Source organism: Centruroides vittatus, unplaced genomic scaffold (assembly GCF_030686945.1).
Source record: "Centruroides vittatus isolate TY-2023 unplaced genomic scaffold, ASM3068694v2 contig_392, whole genome shotgun sequence".
NCBI classification, from domain to species: domain Eukaryota; kingdom Metazoa; phylum Arthropoda; class Arachnida; order Scorpiones; family Buthidae; genus Centruroides; species Centruroides vittatus.
In genome coordinates this window covers 1667592-1692773 of record NW_027122208.1, presented here as the reverse complement: position 1 = coordinate 1692773, position 25182 = coordinate 1667592, and the positions used below count along the sequence as shown (strand labels likewise).

General features: G+C 24.6%; 1 protein-coding gene across 6 annotated transcripts in view; it reads right to left on the bottom strand.

The window, feature by feature from the left end:
* Positions 1 to 25182, bottom strand: part of LOC136975966 (uncharacterized) — a 65856-nt gene that overhangs the window by 35105 nt on the left and 5569 nt on the right. For 2 of the 6 annotated variants that reach the window (XM_067271148.1, XM_067271147.1), the window contains exons 2-7: positions 24669 to 24741; positions 15953 to 16012; positions 11568 to 11654; positions 4668 to 4718; positions 4355 to 4455; positions 2310 to 2418 (exon numbers count right to left, since the gene is read on the bottom strand). In XM_067271148.1, the coding sequence (XP_067127249.1) occupies positions 2310 to 2418; positions 4355 to 4455; positions 4668 to 4718; positions 11568 to 11654; positions 15953 to 16012; positions 24669 to 24741 (481 nt within the window). The remainder of the gene's footprint in view (positions 1 to 2309; positions 2419 to 4354; positions 4456 to 4667; positions 4719 to 11567; positions 11655 to 15952; positions 16013 to 24668; positions 24742 to 25182) is intronic. The other 4 variants (XM_067271149.1, XM_067271151.1, XM_067271152.1 and 1 more) reach the window with 4 other exon arrangements.

Sequence of the window (25182 nt, the reverse complement as noted above, 5' to 3'; positions counted from 1 at the left end):
TTTAAAAGAGAAAATACAAGATTTCTTAAAGAATAAAACAAACAAATAGTCTGATTTCCAAATCTTCGAAGACAAAGATTGGCGTACAGATTTTGCATTTTTTACCGATTTGCTCAAACACTATAACAAATTAAATAAAAAATTGCAAGGAAAGAACCAATTTATAGATGAGACTTGGGGTTGTCTGAAATCATTTAAATTTCAGCTTTTTCTGTTTTATAACTGCATGGCGAAGAACGATTTAACTCACTTTCTGATTTTAAAATCCATGTCACCAGTGAGTGAGAACAAACTAAAAGAATTCAGTCAGGCGTTGAGAAAACTTCACACAGAACTTGAAACTAGGTTTCAAGATTTTAAGAACATTCAATCATCGCTAGATGTTTTCTCGATGCCGTTTAATGTAGATCCGGAAAATGTATCTGCAGAATTGCAGTTGGAAATTATTGAAATGCGGTGCAGTACCCATTTAAAGCAATTGTTCTCGAATTCCACAAAACTAGATTTTTAGAGAGCACTGCGGAAAGCTGAATTCCCAAAGATGATTGCTCACGCCCAGAAAATTATGGCGATGTTTGCGTCGTCTTATGTGTGCGAACAGACTTTTTCGACCATGAAATTGCGGAAAAACTCAATCAGAAACCGACTGACTGACGAACACCTTTTCGCACTGCTGAAAGTTGCTTCGTCACAGCTGGAACCTGCTTTCGAAAATATTATGGAAAATCAAAAACAATTCCATATGTCTCACATGCCTACCATGGCAGGGCCTTCGAATAAAAGTTAAATTAATTATTATTTAAGGTAAAAGGTAATTTGTAACATTTGTGTGTAATGCTGTAATGTTTTTATAATATTATGATTAAAAGCTTTAACACAAAATGCATTTTTTCTATAATTCTGGCCCTCCTCTAGAATTTCTTAAACTTTGTGGCCCCCCATTAAAAACTTTTGCCCACCACTGACTTAGAGGATCTGTAAATTTTTTTAAGTCATATAGTTTACATATTTTAACTCTTTGGGACTCTGGCTAATTAAATACTTTTTAATTTTAATGTAGTTAAACATAAAAATGAATAAAAAACAAAAGAAATGTGTTAATTTTGAAGAAAAAGCTTCAAAGTACAATTTCCTTTGTCTCGCCTTAGCGCCAAATCTGACACGGATGAGTCATTGTTTACACAGCTGGATGACCTTGAGAACAGCTGGTGTCATCTTTCGCGGGACATTCTCATCAAACTCTCAGGAGGAGAAGAGTAAAAAGTAGGGTGAATACTAGATGGCGGTATATTTCTAAATATTTTTTTAAAATTACGATTTTAATTGAAATTTCCGACCCCCCCGACTTAATTAAACGTATATATAATAAAATCTATTAATTAAAAAAATTAAAAAAACTATTGGATGTTGTTTTTGACATCAGAAAATAGCTTTAAATAATTTTACCGAAGTAAAATCGGCGCACTAGAACTTTAGAAGGATGAATGAAGTTCCATAAAAAAATCCCATAAAAAACAATTAAGCGTTAATCGCGCATCATTAAAGGTTAATTAAAATCGCAATAAAATTTTTTCGCGCGGGTAAAAATTTTTCAAAAAATTTGGAGACAGAAAACATTCCAAAGATCCAAAAAAAAAAAAAATTCCGGGCCAAAAGTACCGTTTTGTTTGTAACGCTATGAAACTTGCCCGAGATAACTCGGGCTAAGGGCTTATGTTGATTAAAATATTTCTTAATATAGAAAATACAAGTAAAATCATTTAACACATAAAGTTAAAATTAATATTTTTATAAATATAACTATATACTATCACTGAAAAGTTGTCTTTTACAGATAATATAATTTTCTAAGTTAAATATAATCATTTTTAGAAACATTAAAAAAAAATCTTATTATATATGTTTTCTTATAATTAATATTATAATATTAAAAAAATCTATTATTCTGAAATGTCTACAATATAAATATCATTAATTTTTAACTTAACATATAATTTTATTTCTGGTTATAAGTTAATACAAAAATAGCTTTTAAAATATCAAAAAAAAATATAAATGAAATATTCATTTCAAAAGGAAACTTTCGACAGAATAAAAAATATTATAATAAAATATTTTTATATTTCTTTTTTATTATGTTTTTTTAAAATTTTGTTTAAAAAAAATTCATTATAAATTAAAAATTCTAGAAAAGCAAAAATAAAACATTAACTTCATTTGTATAAATTTTTTATTAAAATTATACAAATTCAGTTTTTATAGAATTAACTTTGCATATTTAATAAAAATAAAATTTGTTTTTTATTTACCCTTTGTAATTTAGGTGTTAAGTGTTCGTGAGCCATTAGATTAGTTTGTGCTCTTGGGTGACCTTCAGCTAATAGGGCACTTACGACAACATTCTCTCTATTATGATATCTGAAAGTATTTTTAATTATAATTTAATTTTTATTTTGTTCCCTAACCTCAATTTTTTATTTGCTATGGTACTGAAATTTTTAAAAACATTATGTATATTTTGTAGTAAAATATACTAATACAGCAGAGCATCGATTATCCGAATCAATTGGAGGGGGCGAGATTGTTTGGAAAATTGGTTTTTCGGATAACCGATTACGTATGAAAAAATATATTAACCCATCCCACGTTGAAATTTGTTCAAATCCTGGCGCGTCCTTAAATACCCTCTTGTGGTCACACCAGCGCTGCCAGCTAAAACACACACACCAACAAAAATAATATTGGAGTAGCCCAAGACATAGCCAAAGACTGCAGTGCCACAGCACTAGCAGAAATTTAAATTTGCCGACCGGAAAGCTTTCGGTTAATTGACATTACAGTTGATCTATATTCGGATAATCGACGTTCTGCTGTGCTTTATGTTTATCTATTAAAATATAAACTAAATTTAAAACCTAAAAATACCTATTCAATACTCATAATCTGATACCAAAATTGCTACCTTTAAATAAATTCTACAGACATTTTTTTATTATTGAAAGAAACAATGAACTAACTTTTAAATTAAGAAAATATAAATCTTTTTTTTCTGTCTGAAATTATGTTGTATTTCTTGTTTATTTTTCTGTTATAGAAAATGAAAATTCTAATTCTTCATTTCAACAATCAACATAAGATTTGAGAAGTCAACTTATATATTTAAATATAATAAATAAAATGATTTGAAAGTTTTGCTTTGCATATTGAAATACAAAATGAATGGTTTTTTCCAAAACACAAAAATAAGTAAGAAGTATATATAGGTGACAAAAAATATTAATCACTAAAGTTATAAAACATGAGAAATACGAAAAAATTCATATATTGTAAAGATGAATCAAAACATTTTGATATTGAGTTTTTTCCTGTTGACAACACTAAGAAATTTTGTATCTATATCACTGTAAAGAACAGTTATCAATACATCTGTCCAAAGATTGCATGGAAATATAATGCTTCATTTGATTGCTACAGTGTGCAGAGCAAATGTCATCTACTATCTATGACAAAATGGAGATTTATTCTGAAAATATTCTGACAAACAATATAAAGTGCTGAAATTTTGTTTCTGCTAGTGAAAAACAGCTAGAGAAGCTTATGAAATGTTAAAACAGGAATATAGTGAAGCAGCTCTTCCACAATCCACAGCATTTTGATAACTCAAGGCATTCTTTGAAGCACACAGATCTACTGAATCTTGTGAGTGTTGACAGAACTCAAACACTGCTGGTGTCATCATCTAAGAAGATCAAGTTACCTTTGCTGAATTTCTTCTGGAAGTATTCATACAATTCTGCATGATCATTTGCATATAAAGTACATTTATTTTCAATAGTAACCCTTAGCTTCTGATACCAGAGCAGGAACATATTTGAAGGGAAATATGCAAATGTCTATGTCTGGTGGACAATCTAGAAGATGCTTTCTGCAATCAGTTGTCACTAGTAATGAAACCTGACTATATCACTTTGATCCTGAGAGCAAACACACCAGTGTGGAAATCATTCTCACCTCTCACTATAAAGAAGTCAAAAGTTGTTCTTTGGAGTGAAAAATTATGGTGCTTTTCCTACTATTAGTAATTTTTTTTTTTAAATCACTTTTTATTATTTAATATATTATATATTATTATATGTTTGGTATTGGCATAATGTTTAAATTTATTTAATATATCATCCACACATTTTATTGAAAATTAACTGTTATTTTAGCAAAATAAATACATATATGTATTTCATATTGTCCAACTTATCACAAAAACATACAGTGTCTGTTACACTTCATACTGTATAAATTATACAATATATAATATAGGATATCTTATTATATATATATAAATATACAGTAAACTTACTGTTTTAAAAGTTGCCAAATATGTCCTTCTTCTACAGTTGGAAATTGTAAACATAATTTCATTAAAATTCTTTCATCAACTTGAACAACACCTCCATCCTGCTGTTAATGGAAAAAATTTAAAAAATATACAATTTCAGAATCATTATAATACTCATGTATTATATCTATACTTTAATTAACTAATAATTAAATCTAATAATTTATGACACAGTATTAAATTGATTAGTTTCAAACCATTTCATATTAAAAATACATGCATGTTTCTGCAGAAATCATGATAAAGGAAATAATTGTTTAGTTTTATTAGTCACCTTTAACCTGTAAGGAGTTCTTGGACTTCCACAATATGGAGAGTAACCACTCTGATAGAAGATGCATAAATAACAGGTATTAAAATTCTGTATATTAGTTTTTAAAAAAATACTCCAAATTTGTACATAGTTATAAAAAATTGCAAAAATATAACATGATAAAAATCATTTCAAATGCCCTCTTATTTAATCAATAAACAGAACATTCACTAAACAAAATAACAGAAATTAAATTCTTAAGAAATTTTACGAGATCTTTAAAATTAACATAAGAAAAGTAATTTTACTAAAAAAATTAATAATAGATTATCAGGAAAAAATGAACAAACATAGTAAAATATATATTTAATAAAAACAGAAATAATTCTTTAAACAATATTTAAAAAAAGCAACAGATTTGAAGATTTCAAAAATATATTTTCATTTATAGATACACACATACACCCATCCTTTGATTTACATGGTTTCAGTCTAATTCAATTAAGAAATTTAACTATCTTTGATTTACTTACTACAAAATTTTAATTTATTTAAAACATAATAATTATTTTTCGTATAAATTTGAAAATGTTAATAGTTCTTAACATTATACATTGCTGATAAGAAAAATTTTAAACAAAATATTGAAATCCATTGCAAATTTTGAAGACTTAATATCTTGTGATAAATTTCTTCTTAGTCTATTAAATTAATATTCACTAGAACGACATGGAAATCATTAAGAAGTGTTTAGCAATTTTATTTTACAGAAATTAATTTATCAATAAATTATTTGAAACAGGCAATTTTTTCAGGTCATTTAATCTTTTTAAATAGATATATATATATATATCAAATATATTATATCAAATATATTTCTATATGTTGACTTGAAGATGGATTGAAGTAATCAAAAAAATGTTTGTCAACATGTAAAAACTTTCTCAAATAAAATATATTTTTTTTAATTTTAAAAAGAAAAATGAAAAAATTTATAGCTTTGACAAAGATATTGCTAAAAATTCACTTTGCTTTACGATAAATAAATTGTTATCACTTTCATTTCTAATCTTTACTATTGTGTATTCTTACTATCTTTAATTACAGTTATTTTCCTTCCTGCAATATTCTCCAGATCAACGAATCCAGTTATAATGATTTTATAGTAAATGGCAACAACTGCAAAATGCTTAATTATTGAGTAAAAAGTAATTAACTTAATCCCCTTTGTACTAAATTGTTTAAAGCATAACAATAATTTATATTTTAGAACAAAGTCAATGTATTATTACATTTATAAGAAAACATTACAAATTTGGGATCTTTGTCACAGTTTAAACAAAGGATAAATATTTGTCATAAATTGAACTATTGCAGATGTAAAAGAATAAAGTTAGTAAAAGAACTGCATATTTTTAGATATTTAAGTAAACTAAATTTTATAATAAGAAAATACTCACAAAATAAAACATGCATTTCATTAGCTACAGCTAATTTTCATGAATCTATTCCCCATTTTCCATAATTTTTGATTAATATTACTATAACATTTTCATTTTAACAGATGCTAAAGAATACCATGTAAATTGAAGGATAAATGTTATAGATAAATATAAAAAGAAAAATAAACGTTATCCAAATAAGGAATATAGTAGTTTTTCAGTTTAACTATGTGAATATTAGAAAGTAATTTGTATTATACATGAAGAAATGATATTTTATATCTCAATATTGTGATGAATTCATAACTTAATTTATGGAACAACCTTGATAATAATTCAACAAAATTTTTAAAGATCCACATTATTAGTAATAAGAAGAAATAAAGAGGTTAATGTTTTGATGAGATAAGTATCATTATGTAGTCATTGAAGATTAACGTAACATGTAGGAATCAGAATACAGCTGATTTTCCAAAAAGTAAGGTTAAAAATAAGTATAAATAACAGTCATAAAACAGTCATTATACTGGGTAGGAAAAATGTAAATCTTTCAAAGAGACTTTCAGATAAAAATGCACATTACTTAATTTCAAATTATAAATAACCTACTGGTAAAATATAATATATCATTTAATAATAAATTAATAATATATCAATATCATAATCATTTAAAATTTTTAAATAATCAAAAATTGTGTAAAGGAATGAAGAGAACAAATTTCCCTCAAAACAAAATTTGAAGAAAATTATATACATACTGTATTTACTCGCATATAAGACCAGGTTTTTATCCATTTTTTACTGCTTCAAAAACCTAGGTCGTCCTATATGCACGAGCGAAGGATTCATTTAGTTTTTGTATAATTTTTGTAAACTGTGTATTCGCATTTTTTCCGGATTCTCATCTTTTGATGTTTAAAAACGAAAGTATTTTATCGGGTCATTTTGATCATTCTTGTATATTGTCGGGAGTAAAGACGAATAGCAATAGGAAAAGCAAAGCTTTTCAATTGAATTCCAAAATTACACGAGAGCCCGATATAAGTTTTAATTCGTTCCCACGTGAAAACAGATGATTATTTGGAAATCAGAATTTGAAGAAACTCGTAAGTATAATCGACGAAGAGTGAATTCGACTGTTAAGTATTGGCAAAAAAAGGTTCCCCATTGTCTAGCTTTACGTGAACAAATTATGTTGTCTATTTTACAAGATTTTTCCTTAAAGTTTAAAATGCCAGTAATTTTTGCAGAACAATGTGTGCATTTACATGCATTTGATATTTTATTTGTAATTAAATGAAATAAAATTAGAAGTTTTGTAATAAATCTAATCGTCTTTATTTTGGTCTTTAAAGTCACACCTCGTCCTATATGCTAGATCGTCTTATATTCGAGTAAATACGGTATATAACTTTAATATATAATTATATAGCTATAAACTGATTAATCAAAAAAATTTTGTAAACCAGGTTTATTAATCCTTCTAACAGAAATAATTTTTTTTTTCAAAAAACTAATCATTTTATTGACATCGCTCTCAATGTGGATAATTGATTGAAATAATACAACATGCAGCATGTAGTATATGTACTCCCCATTAGAACACTACTGAAATCAATCTGGGTGCTGTAACATGGTCCTATAATCTGAGTGCCTATATTAACAAAATTCATATTATATGTCTGATAGCATAAATTATTAAATATCAATCTTTCCAACTGTTATAAAAACAAATAATCATTTTGAGGTGTTTATACTGTGTTTTAAAATGCATATCGATAAAATAATTTTTTACGACTCTTATGCTGACGTGTATCATTTTAATTATTTTCAACTTTCCACAAAATCTATAACTATATAAATAATTCAAGAAAATTTTTAAAGATCCACAATATCTGTAATAAGAAGAGGTCAAGATGTTAATGTTTTGATGAGATAAGTATTATTATGAAGTAATTGAAGACTAACATAGCATGTAGGGTTCAGAATGCATCTGATTTTCCAAAAGGTAAGATTAAAAATAAGTATAAATAACAGTCATAAAACAGTCATTATACTGGGTAGTAACAAAAGTCTCTACCCAAACAATTATTTCAGACATTAATAGGGCACAACAGTAATTACTGTTCATCTTTCTCCAATATATATTATGTTGAGCACGAATTAATGCATGAATTTTCATACCCTCCAGCCCTTCTGTCAGAGAGGGCTATTGCAATCTTGGCTCTTAATGGATATAGGGCATTATCATCAATCACAGATTTGTATTACAAAAAAATGTATAGTATTATTGTTTAGCATATTTCAAAATATCAAGTGAGATAGCAGAACAGGCTATCAAATATGACAGTGAAATGTCACTGAACAACACACATGGAGTGGCAGTGCATCATTGCATAACATGAATGCAATGCAAGAATAGTTGACTGTGTAGATAGGTTTAAGTTCATGAATTTGATATTTTCTATTATATCATTTTAATAATTTTTTAGATCATTTGTTTATCTATATCATTTCTAACCCTCTCTAGCTCACTTCAATAGGGCTTCAAGAGGACAGAAATTTGAACTCTTATTTAGCATATGTTCAATAGAATACATCAGTGAAAGGTCTACAAAAATTGTTCAATTAGTTTTTGAACTGATTGACTGAGGAAAGACTTGTTAAATCATTTTCAATAGACTATGTAAGATGATTTTAAAATTATTTATAGTAAATAAGCTTTTTATGATCAGTTACTTTCAATTCATTAATGGCTACAGTTTTGTAGTGAAGTAATTTCAAATTTTTCCCAAAAGGAGTTTTTATCATTCTTTAGTCTTAACATTCAATTGTACTAATTTTCTCATTGATTTTGAAGAAATGTATAGAATTTTACTGGAAATATGTATATTTTATAGTTTAAATTTCACCTACTTTAAAAACTTATTTTTTTTAACATCATATGCAAAATTTATTTATTACATTAAAGAGAGAAATTTATTTAAAAAATTAAGATTTTAGAATTTTAAGTTTAAACAAAATATAAAAACCAAAATTTATTTTTAGGATTTAAATAATTTTCAGTGAAATTTTGTGAAAACTACAGACTTTAGAGTTAGCAACATTGTATCCAGTGTAAAATTTTTAACATACTCCATCCACCATATACATTATTGAGTACATTTTTCAAATTCAATATTCAAGATATAATAAATTTTTGAGTTTCTATTTGCTTACATTCAAGAAAATTCATTACTATTTAAATAGTTTGATCAGACTACATTTGTTCAAGTAGCTTCCCTGTGATATACAGTGCAATTCCTCATTTTCATTTATAAAACTTTGAAACTAATTTTTTCCTTAATATACTTTCCCCCTATGTTCTGAAAGCATTTTTCTCAAATTTCATTGATTTTAACACATTTAGATTCACAAATGTGCCTGCACACAGCTACAAGAACAATACTTTGATTACAACTAATCAAAATAATATAAATTTGAAAATTCAGTGCACAAATCAGTATAAAAATATCTCACAAATTATTCTAAATCACACTCCCTCACAAACCCGAGCAACCCGGGCACACGTTGCTAGTTTTATATAATACTGATATGAAATAATGATAGAACTCTAGCTCATCATCATTGTGATTTAAAACATTTCAAATACATTGAGACTATGTACTCTCAATGAATTTGAAAACTATTGTGTTTGTTGAACTGTATGATAAATATGATTACTTTGCTAATTATTAAAAAAGTTAAAGTGTACACTAACTTCGGACAATTCGAATTTTTATCCAGAAAGAAGATATTCTTCGATCTAACGGTCAAAAAAAGAAAATAGAATAAATTTCGCTTGAAGAAGGACCTAGTGAGGGGCCGAAAACGTTAGCGTACGAACTTTGGCAGCACCGGTTACAAGGTTTGCAAGAGAATTAAATGTAAACTAACTATCAAGTTAGAAAAAATTTTTTAAAATACGATCTTTATTTAATTTGGTTTAATCTATAACAGGAATCTTTTAATCGAGCAAAACTATAGCAAACTAATGCTTTTGGCATCTTGAATGATATTAAGTTCCAGTAATTTTTGAAATATAAAACTCATACGGTGAAATAATCAATATTTCAAATGTATTATTATTCCTGGCAATGACTATTCAAGGTGGCCAAAAACATTCATTTACTATAATATTGGACTAAAAATATTTCTTCTCTAGATTAAATTAATTATTTGTCAAATACATTTGCTTTTCATGATTAATATGATTAGATTTTTAAGTAAAAATAACAAACCATTTACACTGAAAGTACATTTCAAAACTCCTGATACATTTAGTTAAATGATTTAAAACTTATTTGTGCTATAAGCTTTTCTTTTTTTATATATTATAAATATGTTTTGAACTTTTATGTTCTTAAATTTTGTTAACTTATTTTTAAGTTGTGTTAAAATACCATCTGCCATTTTAACTGTACTTTGTTAACTTATATTTAAACTGCAATAAAATTGTTAACATTTTATCATTGGACGTGCCACGTCATTTATCGATAAAGTCGGATATTTTTGTGGTCATACTTTGTGATCAGAAAAACAATTTTTTCAATAGACAATAATTAGAAACATTATAAACAGCTGATTAATTTAATTAAAGCAGAGAGCTATAAAAACATCCTCACCGATAGAGTATTATTTTGTTTATGTCGTAACGATCAACCAATGCCGAATTATCGGGCTAGCAAATGGCTATAGTAATATTAATAATTTAAGATAATTTGGTACTAGTGTTAGGCGTTGTTTATGTCGTAATTAACAAAATGTTTTATTGCATTCTAAGAACAATAACAGAGATAAAATTAAATATTCTTTCTTTAAATTTTGCACTATTATCATAATTATATTTTCTCAATAGTGTTTCACAAATATGTATATTTGAATTGGTTCTGATGTCATAAGCTAATCAATAACAACACACAATTGTACTTTAGAATATATCTACACTGTTAATTGAAACAATTTTTAACTTTAAACTATTCATTGAAGTCATTAAAATATTGAATGCATTCAATCTTCCTTTGCAATAAATTTTACTACTATTCTGAATGCCAGTAGTTAGCTCAATAATTTCAAAATATTCAGTTGAAATTACAATCATAATTTTTAAAACATTTTAGAAAAACTCTTGTATAAATATTTTTTGTTTTTCTCTTTTAAATAAATGTTTATTTTTCTTATTATAAATATACTTTTATAAGAATAAAAAAGTTCATAAATAGTATCTACAAAAAAATGAGATCTTTCGATATAAAGATGATTTAAAGATTAAAAATATTCGTATTACATGCATTTAAAAGAAAGCTATAAAACACTAAAATGCTTATATATTTTAAGTACACATGTAACTTTAAGTGCAAATAGCAAATACATCTATGCAAATAAAATAAAAACTTATATTTGTGATACAAAAGCTTTTCGAACAAAGAGTGAAGTTCACCTGTGCTGGTGCAGCAGTAGAAACAGCAGGAGCAACAGCAGGAGCAACATTAGGATAGTGTAATGTCCCATAGTAAGTAGGATAAGCCTATAATTTCAAATTGTTGAAAAGCCAAAATATTATCTATTTGTAAGAAAATAATATTTTGAAAAGAAAAAATCTCTATTATTTATATTTACATATTAAAAATTGTGTTTAAAATATTTATAATTTTATAATCAAAATAGAAAATAAATATATTATTACATATATTAATAAACACCACATTAAATAAAAATTATTTTTAAATTTCAGTCTTTCTAAGTAAGATCTTCACGAATTCATCGTTAGTTTAAATATAAAACAAAATAGAAATCTCATTTCATATAATTCAAAACATAAATTTCTTTCGAGGACTAATCGTGTCAACCATTTCTCCCAAAATTTACTTTTAACATCGGCACTAAAGGAAAAAATTGCATCGTCAATTACTTTCTGCCAATCTATCTAAATGCATTTTGAAAATTTTAGGATTGGATTGATAGAAGAAGGAAATGAAGCACTTGGTTAATCTGCCAAAGAGATGCCCCAGGGTCTTTCTTATTTAGGTGAAAGACACGAGAAACTACAAGTGACCAGCTTATGGTCAGATGTAAACCTACAACCTACCAGTATTCGGTAGTTTTATCCACTTGGAGAATTTTACTAATCTAAGTTTATGAATTTTTATGACATCAAATTCATAAAAGCATAATGAAAAATAAAATATGATGTCATAAGACATACTTTGTTAATGAAATGAATGATTTAAACCATATGAAATGAAAACATTTTTCTCAAGCTTTTTATTTATTTTTCAGAACTTTTTCAATTTTGTAGTTTTAACTGTCTGCTAAAGTCAACAGATATTTTTTCAAATTTTATAATTAAATTTATTCTTCATTTAATATTTTTTAAAATGTATTTTTCTTAAGATTATATTATATAGTACTAAGATTAAAAATATATAATAATTAGTATTTTCATTATATTTAATATAATACAATATTAAAAATTTAAGAAAAATAGTGAAACTTAATATTAAAATGATTAAATGAAATAAATATTAAATTATTATATTTATAACTATAACCTATTTGAAGAAATTTTGTCTTTGATTCAAATTTCATTAAAATTCTGTTATTTATTTAAATTATTAATTATGTTCACTAATCAACAAAAGGAAGTAAACTTTCAACAAAATATAATAATATATATCATCAGTATATCTAAATAAAATGCTTCGTAAATGTCGTTATATTAGTCGTCGGACCAGATATCTTTGCAATCTTCCTTCGTACGTTTTCGGCCAAATCAAATTATAAATACGAAAAAGTATTATTGCCTATAGCTCGATCTTTAGAGCAGTAAGAAATTTGCGTTGATAAATGTAATTTTATAATAATTTATTGTAATTTGGGAATGAATGTATAGTTTCTAAAAATTTTACATAATGTTCTTTTAAAAAATATTGCATTTTTGATAAATATAAAGATATTTGGATTTCTATATACAAAGTTGTTTTATTATTAAATTCAATTCATTATTTAAGATAAATAGTAAAAATGAATTTGTCACAGAAGTATATCAACAAACATGCATTTGGATATTTCTAATAAACTAAATTTTAATTTTTTAAATAAGAAATATATTTTTTTATCCAAATCTTTTGTTCTTTTCAATGGAAATCAAATTTAATACTTTAAACTAATTATCATATAAAACTATTTTAAAGGACAAAAATTTCATAAAGCAAAACAGTAAAATACTTTAAAATACAAATTTTTCTTGTTTCTATTTAAATTTAAATCAAAGACAAACTGCATATATATATATATATATATATATACTACAGTATATTGTTTTGTTTTACATTCTTGATTATTATTATACTTTCTGTATACTATGAAAGAAAATTTAATTGAAATTCCATATAAAAGTTTATAATTTAGATTTGAATTGATCAAATATAATGTTCAAAAATATTGATGAAATTCTTTGAACCTCATATTGAAAATATTGATAAAAAAACATATTTTTCACAATATATTATAAAAATTTAATTTCATAATTAAATTGTTCTATGTAAATTATTGTGTAGAAATAAAGGATCAATCATGCAAGAATTTTTAAAATAATAATATATAAAATAGGTATTTGATAAGAATATAGAATAGTTCAATAATTCCTTTAAATTCATCCAGATTCTGTTTTGAAAAATTTTGTAAATTATTTAATTTCTGTATTTTTTTAATTCCGAATTCTTCGTATCTAAAATATCATTATATTTTATACCCTCGTTAACAGTACGGTATTATCGATAATGCAAATTCGAACAATAACACGAACGTAAAATATTAAATATAAAATTCCTTATTATTGATATTATTGTAATTTTAGTCACAGCAATAACATATATCAGAACATTTAAGTCTTCTTTCCCAGTTAGCATAAATAGATAAGTCTTAAAAGATTAAAAAGATAACTCATAAGCTCAATATCAGGAAGGATTTCAAACTATTGATATTTGAAAATTTTCATTTGTTTAAACTATGAAGATTGTTTTTTTTTTTAAAATGAATATTCTAAAATTTACATTTTTAAACATGTTGATTTATTCATTTTCCTGAAAATAATATTTTTAAATTTCAATAATTTTAGTTGAGAAACTATAAAAATTAATTTTTGACATAAATATTCCTCTAGAAAAGATCTTACTTTTTCTGTCAATCTCTTATTTTAATCATTAAAATTCTAAGATATTTATAAAACTTTTTTGTCATAATTTGTGGATTGCACATAATTTATATTTCTTGACAAATGATATTATTTTGGTGTTTTAACATGGTTTAAATTTACAACTTTCTACAATTTTGATATTTTTGTTCTTATGAATGAATTTATTATATTTCGTTCTATTTTTTCTAAATTTTTTTTGTTTGTAACTTGATGATAAGAAACAATTGTTTGCAGTAGCTATCACTTTTTTTTGTAATAAAATACTAGATTTTTTAAGGTTTTGCATCAAAAAAAATCAATAAACAGACAAAATAAATAGAGAAAATGTTTTCTTTTCTTTCAAATAAGTGTAAAAATATATAGACTTATCAGTACACGTTTGAGATAATCAAAAGCCAAAAATATAAATCTTATATTAATTTAATTTTTAGCTTGTCACAAGATGAATTTAATGATATGAGAAAATTAAAAATAAAACAAAATTGGAAAAAACTAAAAAATTTTAGGTCATTTTTGTACTTAAAAAAGCTCTTGCAGATAGTTCCAGTTCTTATCAAACTGAAAAGCCCTTGCTATCAAAATTTGATAAATGATACAGACATGCAATAAAGCTAATTTTTCTTGAATAAAACAAATTTATTTGTGGTCAATGATCAGATAAGTTAATCATTAATTAGTGAAATAGGTTTATCACTACATATTAAAAATTTAATAATTGGTGAATTTAATTAATTCAATTTTTATACATTTGAAAAAAATCAGAGTAGGAATCAAATCTACAACTCAGTTAATTGTTCAAGTATCTTAGGCTAATAAATTATTATACTGGTTTTAATCATTCAAACTAAAAAATGATATAGTTTGAATAGAATTCCACTTTTGTGTAATAAATGTATAAACTTATATAATTGAACACGGGAATATTCCCGTTAACATTTCTCGGAAATATTTTGAAAAAATTTAAATTTTATTAGTGAAATCGTTCTATTTTATTCTATTAAAATACAGTATTTCCAAACAGTCGCATCACATATTTAAAAGAAATGTGAACTATTCTATACAAAACATTAACAATTTGAAAATTTACTTACTTATTATTATATTATATTTTAAAGATATTTTAAGTAACATTAGTTATATTTAATTTTTATTAAAATAACTGTTAAAATATTTTATTAAATTTTTAATTAAGCTATACAAATGTAATTTCTAATACTAAAATTCTATTCTACACAAATAAAAAATTTTTTCAATAACTTTTTTATTTTATAAATAATATATTAATAAATAAATCATTCTATTTAACTTTTTATTTCTATATCACAATACAGTTTTTTGGGATTCTTGGAAAAACTCAATAAAATCATGCTCTAAAGTCAGTGAAATGAAAGAAATGCTTTCAAGCAGGATGTGATTAATTTTAAAAAATAAAAACATTTAGGGTTTTTCTTTTTATGAAAGACAAACATGCTACAAAATAAATGATGCAAACTAAAGTACATTCTAATACTACAAACACAAAATGTTAAATAAAATCACAAAACTTTCAAAACTATCGTTTATCATGCCGAGGGGAACATCAAATGCAAAATTATGCTAGATATTAGTAGTCATGCATGAGTTATCACCTTGATATGTCCCGAAGAAGGCTTCGCAATTCCGTACAGATAATACTTTGCATAAGACCCCTGGTAGAAATATATAAACATCGAATATGGTAATCATGAGAGTTAAAAAAGGGGTCTATTAAATCCCAAACACTGACACAAACACACTTAAGGTATTGTGAAAACTCAGTGTTGGAAAATAAAAATAATTGCTAAAAAATAAGCATTGCAAAAATTAATATCAAAAGAAGCTAAAATTCTTTTCATTTTTACTTATATTGTAAAACATTTTTGAACAATTTTAATATTGCAAAACTTTATAAAAGTATTTAAACAACAAAATGAAACTGGGTGTATAATCTAATTATTTCATTATTTAATATTTGGCTTTAATTGTTGCTGTCATTGTTTGGTTTTATTCATTTCTGCAAAAGATATAATAAAAATAAATAAGCCTTAATATATAAATTAATTGTATTTTTAATTTACACTCCTTATACAGTGTACTGCATCAATGCTGAATTTTGATTTAAATTTTATTTCATTTCTTTTATGCACCCAGTTCCATCATTAAATTCAATAAATGTTATAAATCATACCACTTTATATCATAAAATTATTTAAAATTATAATTAAAAACTCAACAGGAAAAAAAATACAAAAATTGCATTAGAACATTATTATTTCATTAAATAAAAGTAAGTGTATACATGGAAGATATTTTAACTAAAGAATTTGGCAAATAAAGTTACAAAGTAAAGCATACACTTTACAACAACAGGCCTTATTTAAACCATCAGCAATTGCAGTGCACTGCATTCGGGAGTGATTGTGTAGCACCATTCACATGCTAAATATAAAGTTTCATGCTTTATATATGTATATACATATAAAAATATATATATATTTTTCTATATGTATATGTATTACCTGTAAGTTTTTTATTATAACATTTTTCATTTATATTTATACATTTCTAATATAAATGAAAATAATAAAAATACTAAACATTTTATTATAATATGGTACATTCATATCTGAAAATGGAAAAGGTTTAATTATTATTAAATTAATAATAGTAATAATTATAAAATATATTATTTTTATAACATTTGTTAAAATGTAATTTTTAAAATTTTTAAATAAATTAACAACATTAATACACTGAATCCTTGTTTTATGAAAAGGAATGTTTATTGAAAGTTAATGATTAATATGAAAATAAATTTAAATATAATTACAGTATAACAATTGAGAATATGAGAATGCTTGGTCATAATGTATATGTACTGTACATCATTATTACTGGTAGACAGATATTGATGTAGATATGCAGAAAAATATGCTGAATAATTCATAGTGCACTAAGAGGAATTATGAAAGAATTTGAAGAAAACATTTCTCAAAGTTTTCTAGAATAAGAAATTTATTCATTTTATGACATTAAATTCCAATATATTAAAATATGAAAAACTTAAATCTTTTTAAATTTATATTCATTTATGTAACTAATTTAATATATTTATATTTGGTTATCATCTTAATGAAAATTTTAGTATTGAATGCATGAAAATGCTTTGAAAACATTTCAGGAATAATATAAAAAATTTAAGTTTATGTATGAAGACTTCAATTACAGAAAATTTAATAAAATTTCAAATATTTGATTCTTATTGACACACACAATATATGAGCAGAATGTTTAGATTTCTTATGACTGTCGTATAATTGCTAAATTTCTTTATCTATTTACAAAAAATTATTAATGAACAAAACAAATTAATAATAAATTTTTAATATGTGATATCTATATCTATTCAATCTGAATTAAGTATTTCATTTATAAATATATTGTACTGTAAAATAATTTGCAAAATTCCTAATAGACAGCAATATCTTTTATCAAATAAAAATGTTATTAATACTTTCTGATTGAATCCTGTATAAATAATACTTTATATTTATAAGCTACATTCTAAACTTGATGACTTTATAATAAAGATATGCTTTTACTATAATGTTTCTAATTTTTAATTATTATTAATTGTATTAGAAAAACCTAGAAAATGTTAATCTACTTATTCAGTGATTTTAGATTATGTATCTCACTAAAATATATATATATCTATACAATTCCCTTTTAAAATTTTCATATTATAAAGGCCCAATCCTGATTATATTAAACAATAAATAATTTTGAGTAAAATTATAAATTAAGACAAACATAAAATATAAAAGACAAGTAACAATATCATCAGAAACCCTACATTCAAAAACTTTTTGTGTGCTTTTAGCAAAAGAATAATTTTTATTCAACTAAACTTATGAGTTTTCATTAAATATAACTATCTCAATTGTTAACATATTTTTATGTTTAAATTAATATTTCTTTCATTCTCAATTTGCAGTTTCATCATTAATATAAAATTAATTTTATCCAATAGGTTAGGATACTTTTCCTGTGGTAGTAATAAATTCTTTAACTATAAACTGTAATATTAATTTTTAAATATGTTAACAAGAAATTGTGATAAATAACCTTCATAAAATAAGGAATTAGTGTATTTTAACAGAATGTTTTCATAAAAAGATTTTAATTTCAACAAATTATTATTAAAAAAACACTTAAAATAAGATACATTTCATTACTTAATAAATAAATAAATATGGACACTGTTTATTTTTCAGCAATCAAATATAATTATCAGATAATTAAGCAAATGTCTAATTGAAATGATAGACATATTTGAAATAAATTAATTTCAACTTCAGCAACTGAATATTAAAATGCAAATAAATTAATAATTACATTTGTAGAAACTTCAGTTAATATAGATGAAAGTTGCTGTGGAATGCCAAAGATAATGGAAGAATCTATTGATGATGATTATGCCGTGAGCAACAGGAAAATCAGACCAAACATAATTATTTAGAAAGAACTTTAAGTTTTATTTTACACACAAAAATTATTAATATCTTTTTATAAATATAATTGTGAATAGTAATAAATACAACAGTAACAACAGAACAAAACAAGAAACGTACTTGAAAGAAATATTCCTTACGACTATAAATATTTTTGTTTTGGCTTTTTGAATACATTTAATTTTATTCTGAATCTTCCATTATCTTTTTCTCCTATTAATATGATGAAGGTTTTATTTCATCATATAGCATGCAAAATAAACATAAAAATTTTTAATCAAAGAAAAATTTGTATTGAAAGAGCTTAAATAAATTATAAATAATTGATTGCAAGAACTCCAAAAATATAGACTTAGTTTATATGATTAAAAAACAGTTTAGATTCCAAAACAAAATATAAATCCAAAGCATAGTAAGTACTCTTCTATATATATTCTATGTTGAATGTATTCTTTGGGTGATAATTTCTTGTTTATTAGATTTACATCAGATATAAAATTAAAAACTATCTGTTGTCAACTATGAAATGTCCAATTTATTAAGCAGACTTTAACAATACATTGTATATTTAGGCTTAGTAAACACTAGTGTTGTGTTGTCTTACAAAGACACTTGACAAGTTTTCCATCAAATTTCTTTATTCAGTTTAGTCGATACGGTTGCAATATATTTTTACAGTCAAAGAATTTTTTTAAATTGTAATGTATACTGGTTTATCCACAAAAGGATTAAGACAGTTTTACAAGATTTTAAATTATAAAAAGTAAAACCAACAGGTACGTCTATCTATCGTTTGTATACTCAATTTTTGTGTTCTCTCTACTGTAATAGATAAAATATATACTGCATTATAGTTGACTGAAGAGGGGCAAAGTCCAAAATGTGTACAAGACAACGTATCGTATCAACTAAACTGAATAAAGAAATTTGATGGAAAACTTGCAAAGTGTCTTTGTAACACAACACAACACTAGTGTTTACTAAGCCTAAATTATAGAAAGAGACACGGTTTCATCAAACAAATCAATACATTGTATGTAAACAGAACAGACTAATCAAGAATATAATCCTTTTCAATTTCTGTAATTTCATCCTATCTCATAATAAAGTTCTGGATTCGTCTCAGAAGTATTGAATTGCAGAAACCAAGTTGCAATTTTGTTTGGAAAATTGACGTGGAACCCAAATGCTGTCCTTTGAGATTTTGCCAATTTCTTGCAGGTGTTGACATACTGTCACAAGACAGCACTTCAAAATCTCTTCTATTTTACATAATATTTACTTTGTGTTGGATTCCACAAAAGTTTGTGAGACTTTATTGTCTATCTGTGTTTGGAAAACTTTATATGTGAATTTTGATGTTAACATTGCCAGATCAAAATTTTTCAAACTATCAGCAACACTTCCAATCACTCAGTACATTTGCATAAATATCATTGATGTTCCTGGAAGCCCGAGATGCATTTGACCCTTTATGGAACTCAAAAAACACTATGTTCTTCATGTGTATTTTGTCAAACCTCATAGTGGACTGAATCATAAAATGAAATAACCATGCAACTAGATGGAAAATTGCAATATCCCCTGACTCAATGTACTTTTTCCATTATATGTATGCAAAGTGCACTGAGAAACAGATGTTTATGGTTGACAACCCAATATATATTAAACTATGTAAAAAATACATAAGAATTTTTCTAGTAATATATTCTATTCTTTCTTCTTTTAAAGTATTTCTTGAAATAGTTGTGGCAATGCACCATATTAATGTATATATTAGATATAGGTTTAGTTTTAAGTTTTCTTTCTTCTTTGTTCTTTCTTTTGTTTTCTCAAATTTTCTATTAACATTCCTTCCTGTGGGTGGGGTAACCCTTTCCACGACCCATGTTAACAATGGGAAGTGAAGTCCCCGAGGCTACTAGATCAATAAGAAGGTTCATTCTTGGATCGGACTCTCGGTGAAGGTAGACGTGCGAAAGTTACGCTCCTGCTCGTCATCTAGAAGGACAAAGGGAGACGAAGGTGGCCTACAGGAAGAGAAAGGACCCCGCTAACATAAAGAGAGAGAGACAACGTCCTTTGTGTAAGGAGAATCTTTGAAGAGATCCGAAAAAAATCAGTGAGAAACAATTTAGAGTGGTTCCCCACCAGAAGAACGTCAATACAAAACAGAGAACCCGGGTATTCCTTATAACCTCCTCTATCATACTAAAACTTCTTGCTATTCTTCCTTTCCTTTTTAGTTTATAATTTAGTGTAAGTTAGTCGTAAGATTACAAGTCCGTCTTTTCTTATTTGTCGCAAGCAGGTTCTTTTGTTCCGTATTCACTCGATTCCTCGCTCCAGTTTGGGATATTGTATACATTAAGAGTTGGAATCTGAAAAAATCCTGTATATTGTTAATCATGTGAGAAAAAAAATAAATAATTGTTGTTATTTTTTTTTTGTGTACTGCCTCTCATGGACTATTGTACTGTACACTCGCATGACTATCACATAGTAAAGAAATATACAGAATGAAATCAGAATGTTAAACAAATAAAAATCTAACCTCTCTGGATGACTTTTTGTCTATTAAAGAGAGTTTGATCGACAAATCATCCATTGTATAATAATATTTAGAATTATAATATAAAAAATATAGATATGGAAAAAATTTGTATATCTATTTTTATATTGAATGTATACTTTATAAATAAATTGAATTTTTTATATATTTTAGTACATAGTATATTTTTAATATTTCATTTGTTTTTCATTTTAAAAAAGAGTATATTCATTAATATTTGCAATGTACTGTACCTCTACCAACTGAAAAAATTCAGATATTACAAATTCATAAAAATATTTTAATATAAAATTCAATAAAAACTGTATTCAATTGAATTGTAGTTATCTTTAATAATCTTTTCATCAGAATTTGTCAGAACTATAAATACAAATAACTAAAACAAATAATAAAACAGAATTTATTATATTTCATTCTTAATCACCATGACTTTTCTCTGCCTAATATTCTGAACTGATTTTTAAAAACTGAATTTGAAATATTTTTGATTATTTATGTACTTTTCTATCTTCAAAAAATCAAATATGTGAATTTGTTTTATGAAACCGTGTCTTGTTCTATAATTTAGACTTGATAAACACTAATGTTGTGTGTTTTTTTTTTTTTTTTCAAAGACACTAATGTTGTGTGTCTTTGAAGAAAAAACACACAACATTAGTGTTTATCAAGTCCAAATATGTGAAATTATAAATTTCTTATAATAGAAATTAATATAAATAAGGACAAAGAAAATGGATATCATAAAATCTGAAACAGAAATAATGGAAAAAATCTGAAGTTATTGACAAATATAAATTGTTTTTTTACATGTGGCACTGAAAGAGAGACGATATTGAGTTTATTCTCCAAATACCCGAAGAAAATAATCAACATGAATTCTATAAAAACTGAAGATTCTGATAAAAAATACATTTTTGTAATCTTCAGTTTTTCTCTAATTTGTATTTGTGACACTAGTGTATAATAATTATAATAATAAACAGAAATAACTCAGTATAAATTGGTTCATGTTTACACTATCACTAATGGACATAAAATATAATTTTTTGTGCCAACACAGTTTGGAAATTTCTTAGCAAATAACAGGAAGTAGCAAGAAAACTGGCAGTGTCAACCACTCGTGAAATTATAAGAGTGAATCATCATTGCAATGCATCATCATTACTATAAGACAAGGAAACCTTCACATATATATTGTAATAATAATAAAAAAACTGCAAATCCAAATAAATAACAATAAATTGAGATAAATCAAAAGAGTAAAATATATATATGATAAATTGAGAATATGTAAAAAATTAATATAAAAGAATAAAAAGAATGAAAGAATTAAATAAAAAAAAATAGCAAAAGTGCATAAAATAATTATATAAACTGATATATAATTTTTTTATAAATTTCCCTATATTTATGAAATACTAAATGTAAGAAGTCTTCAGTATTTTTTGTTTTCATTCGAATGATAGAAAAATGAGCAATGAGAAATATTGAGGCAACAAGGTGATTAATATAAAAAATATCATTAATATTTTCTTAATATAAAAGTATCCTCGTATAACAGGTCGGTTACATTCCAAAAAAGTGCCGCGATATGCAAATCCGTGAAATACGGAACAAAGAACTAATGCAAAACATAGTTATGTTCCAGAATTAGTAGGTTAGTTAGCAAAAGTACACTATTCTTTTCCATCACTAAGAGAAATATGTTTATTAAAGCAACTGATGATTTATTTCCAATCAATAATAAATTAAAAACCACAATTAAAAGTACTGTATTATGTATTAATATTAATTTTAGTTAAATAGGCCATTTTCTTTTTACAAAGTATTGTCGTCATCTCAGATTTTTTGTTGATCCCGATCAGAAGTATCGACATTTTAATTATTTTTATTTTTACCATAAAAAATTTTTATGGATGACAAAATAAAAATATATTATTATTCAAAAATTTGTTCTAGAGAGTCATATTTTTTTACTTGTATAATGCAATTTTTTCCATAATTTGTGTTTGAATACTGAATTGTTTGAGTACTAAGATACCACCACATTTCATCATTTTACAAATAATTGCTTACCTACAGTTAAAAAAACATTAATAACACTTACCTAAAAATGTTTAAATAAACTTTACTAAATACAAAGATTAATCTATAAAAACAAAACACAATGACAGTATTAAGGGCTAAAGTCTGAAAGCAATGACAATGACACCTGGTTGATAGGAAAGCTAGGACAAGGAAAAAAATTGTACTGTCAGTTTTCATTAAAGTAAACCTGACAAAATAATTTGATAATTTCAATATTCTAAAATCCACGGACAAATTTGAGACAACGCACGGGCTTACTCGAATAATATCGAATAACGAAGTTTACATTAAAAATTGTATTTTGTACGGAGGATTTCCAAAACCGCGTTAAAGCAAAACCAGAAGTCACGTCGTACGGGGAATATCCCCGATTTCAAAGTGTGTTGTACGAGGAATACTTGTACTTATTTTGAAAATAACTAGAATGTCTTGAAAAAAAATTCAAATAAACAATAATATTGTATATTTAAAATTGTAATAAATTTTTTAATTGTACTTTATTCTAAAACAAAATGTTGAAATTTTAAGTGATTAAAAATTTAATCACAAAATTTATTGAGTTCAAAAGAATTACTTATCAAAAATTAAACAAGACTAATACAAATGAAATAGTTTAATTCGTGAATAAATAATGTTAATAATAAAACATTAATGAGTTAATTATGATTTTTAATTAATTACATAATTTTAAATGATTCTTTTAATTCTTTTATCTTGTTTGTTCTTATTTTTACAGTAATCTATTCTTATTTTATGTAGTATATATTATATTCATTTGAAATCTTTGTAACATTTATGTCATCGTATATACTTTTGTTTATTCCGATCATATATTCGTCGTCTTTGATAATAGTTCCCAATACAATTTCAATATTATCAAACTTTATTATTTGTTAATATTTTGTGTTAAACTTTATTTTAGTCTAAATAGTTTTATTACATGCATTAAGAATTAGTTTTGAAATTATAATAATACAATAAAATTAATCATTTTGAAATTTTTAAATTATTCACAAAAAATTTAATAATTAGTTGGTAATTAGTTCTTTAATTATTTATACTAAATTATTATTTTGAAAATAAAGTTAATTTAAATTTCAATAGATACCAATAATTAGTAATTTATAAATTTTTAAATTTACAAAAAGTTACCTGCTGAAGTTGAGGGTGACGAAGTCTGGGATCTTCCCATGTTGTCGCATGATCAATATGGTTAATAAAGTAACTGTAAGTAAAATTAGATATTAATAGAATTAAAATAAAGGTTTTAATTTTAATTACAGTACATAATATTTCAATATTAAAACTATTTTTGTAGTATTATGTTGTATAAACATTATGAAACGATCATTTATGTAATTTATTTTAAATTATTATTTCAGTATCACAATCATTATTGATTTTTTTTGTTTGTGAGTACTACATATAACCTTCCTTCTATAAATATTTATTCATTGAAAAATTATTATTAAAGTTAATCAAATTGATTATAAAATTAATGTAAGAAACTTTGCTTCTAAATTTAAACAAGTTTCGAAACTTGTTTAAATTACATTCTTAAATTTTAAATTTAATTTTTTACAGAATATTAGCATAATTAAATAAACAATAATGACTGTGTTATTCCTACTTTTTTCCATATATCTAATTTACTTTGGATAAAATT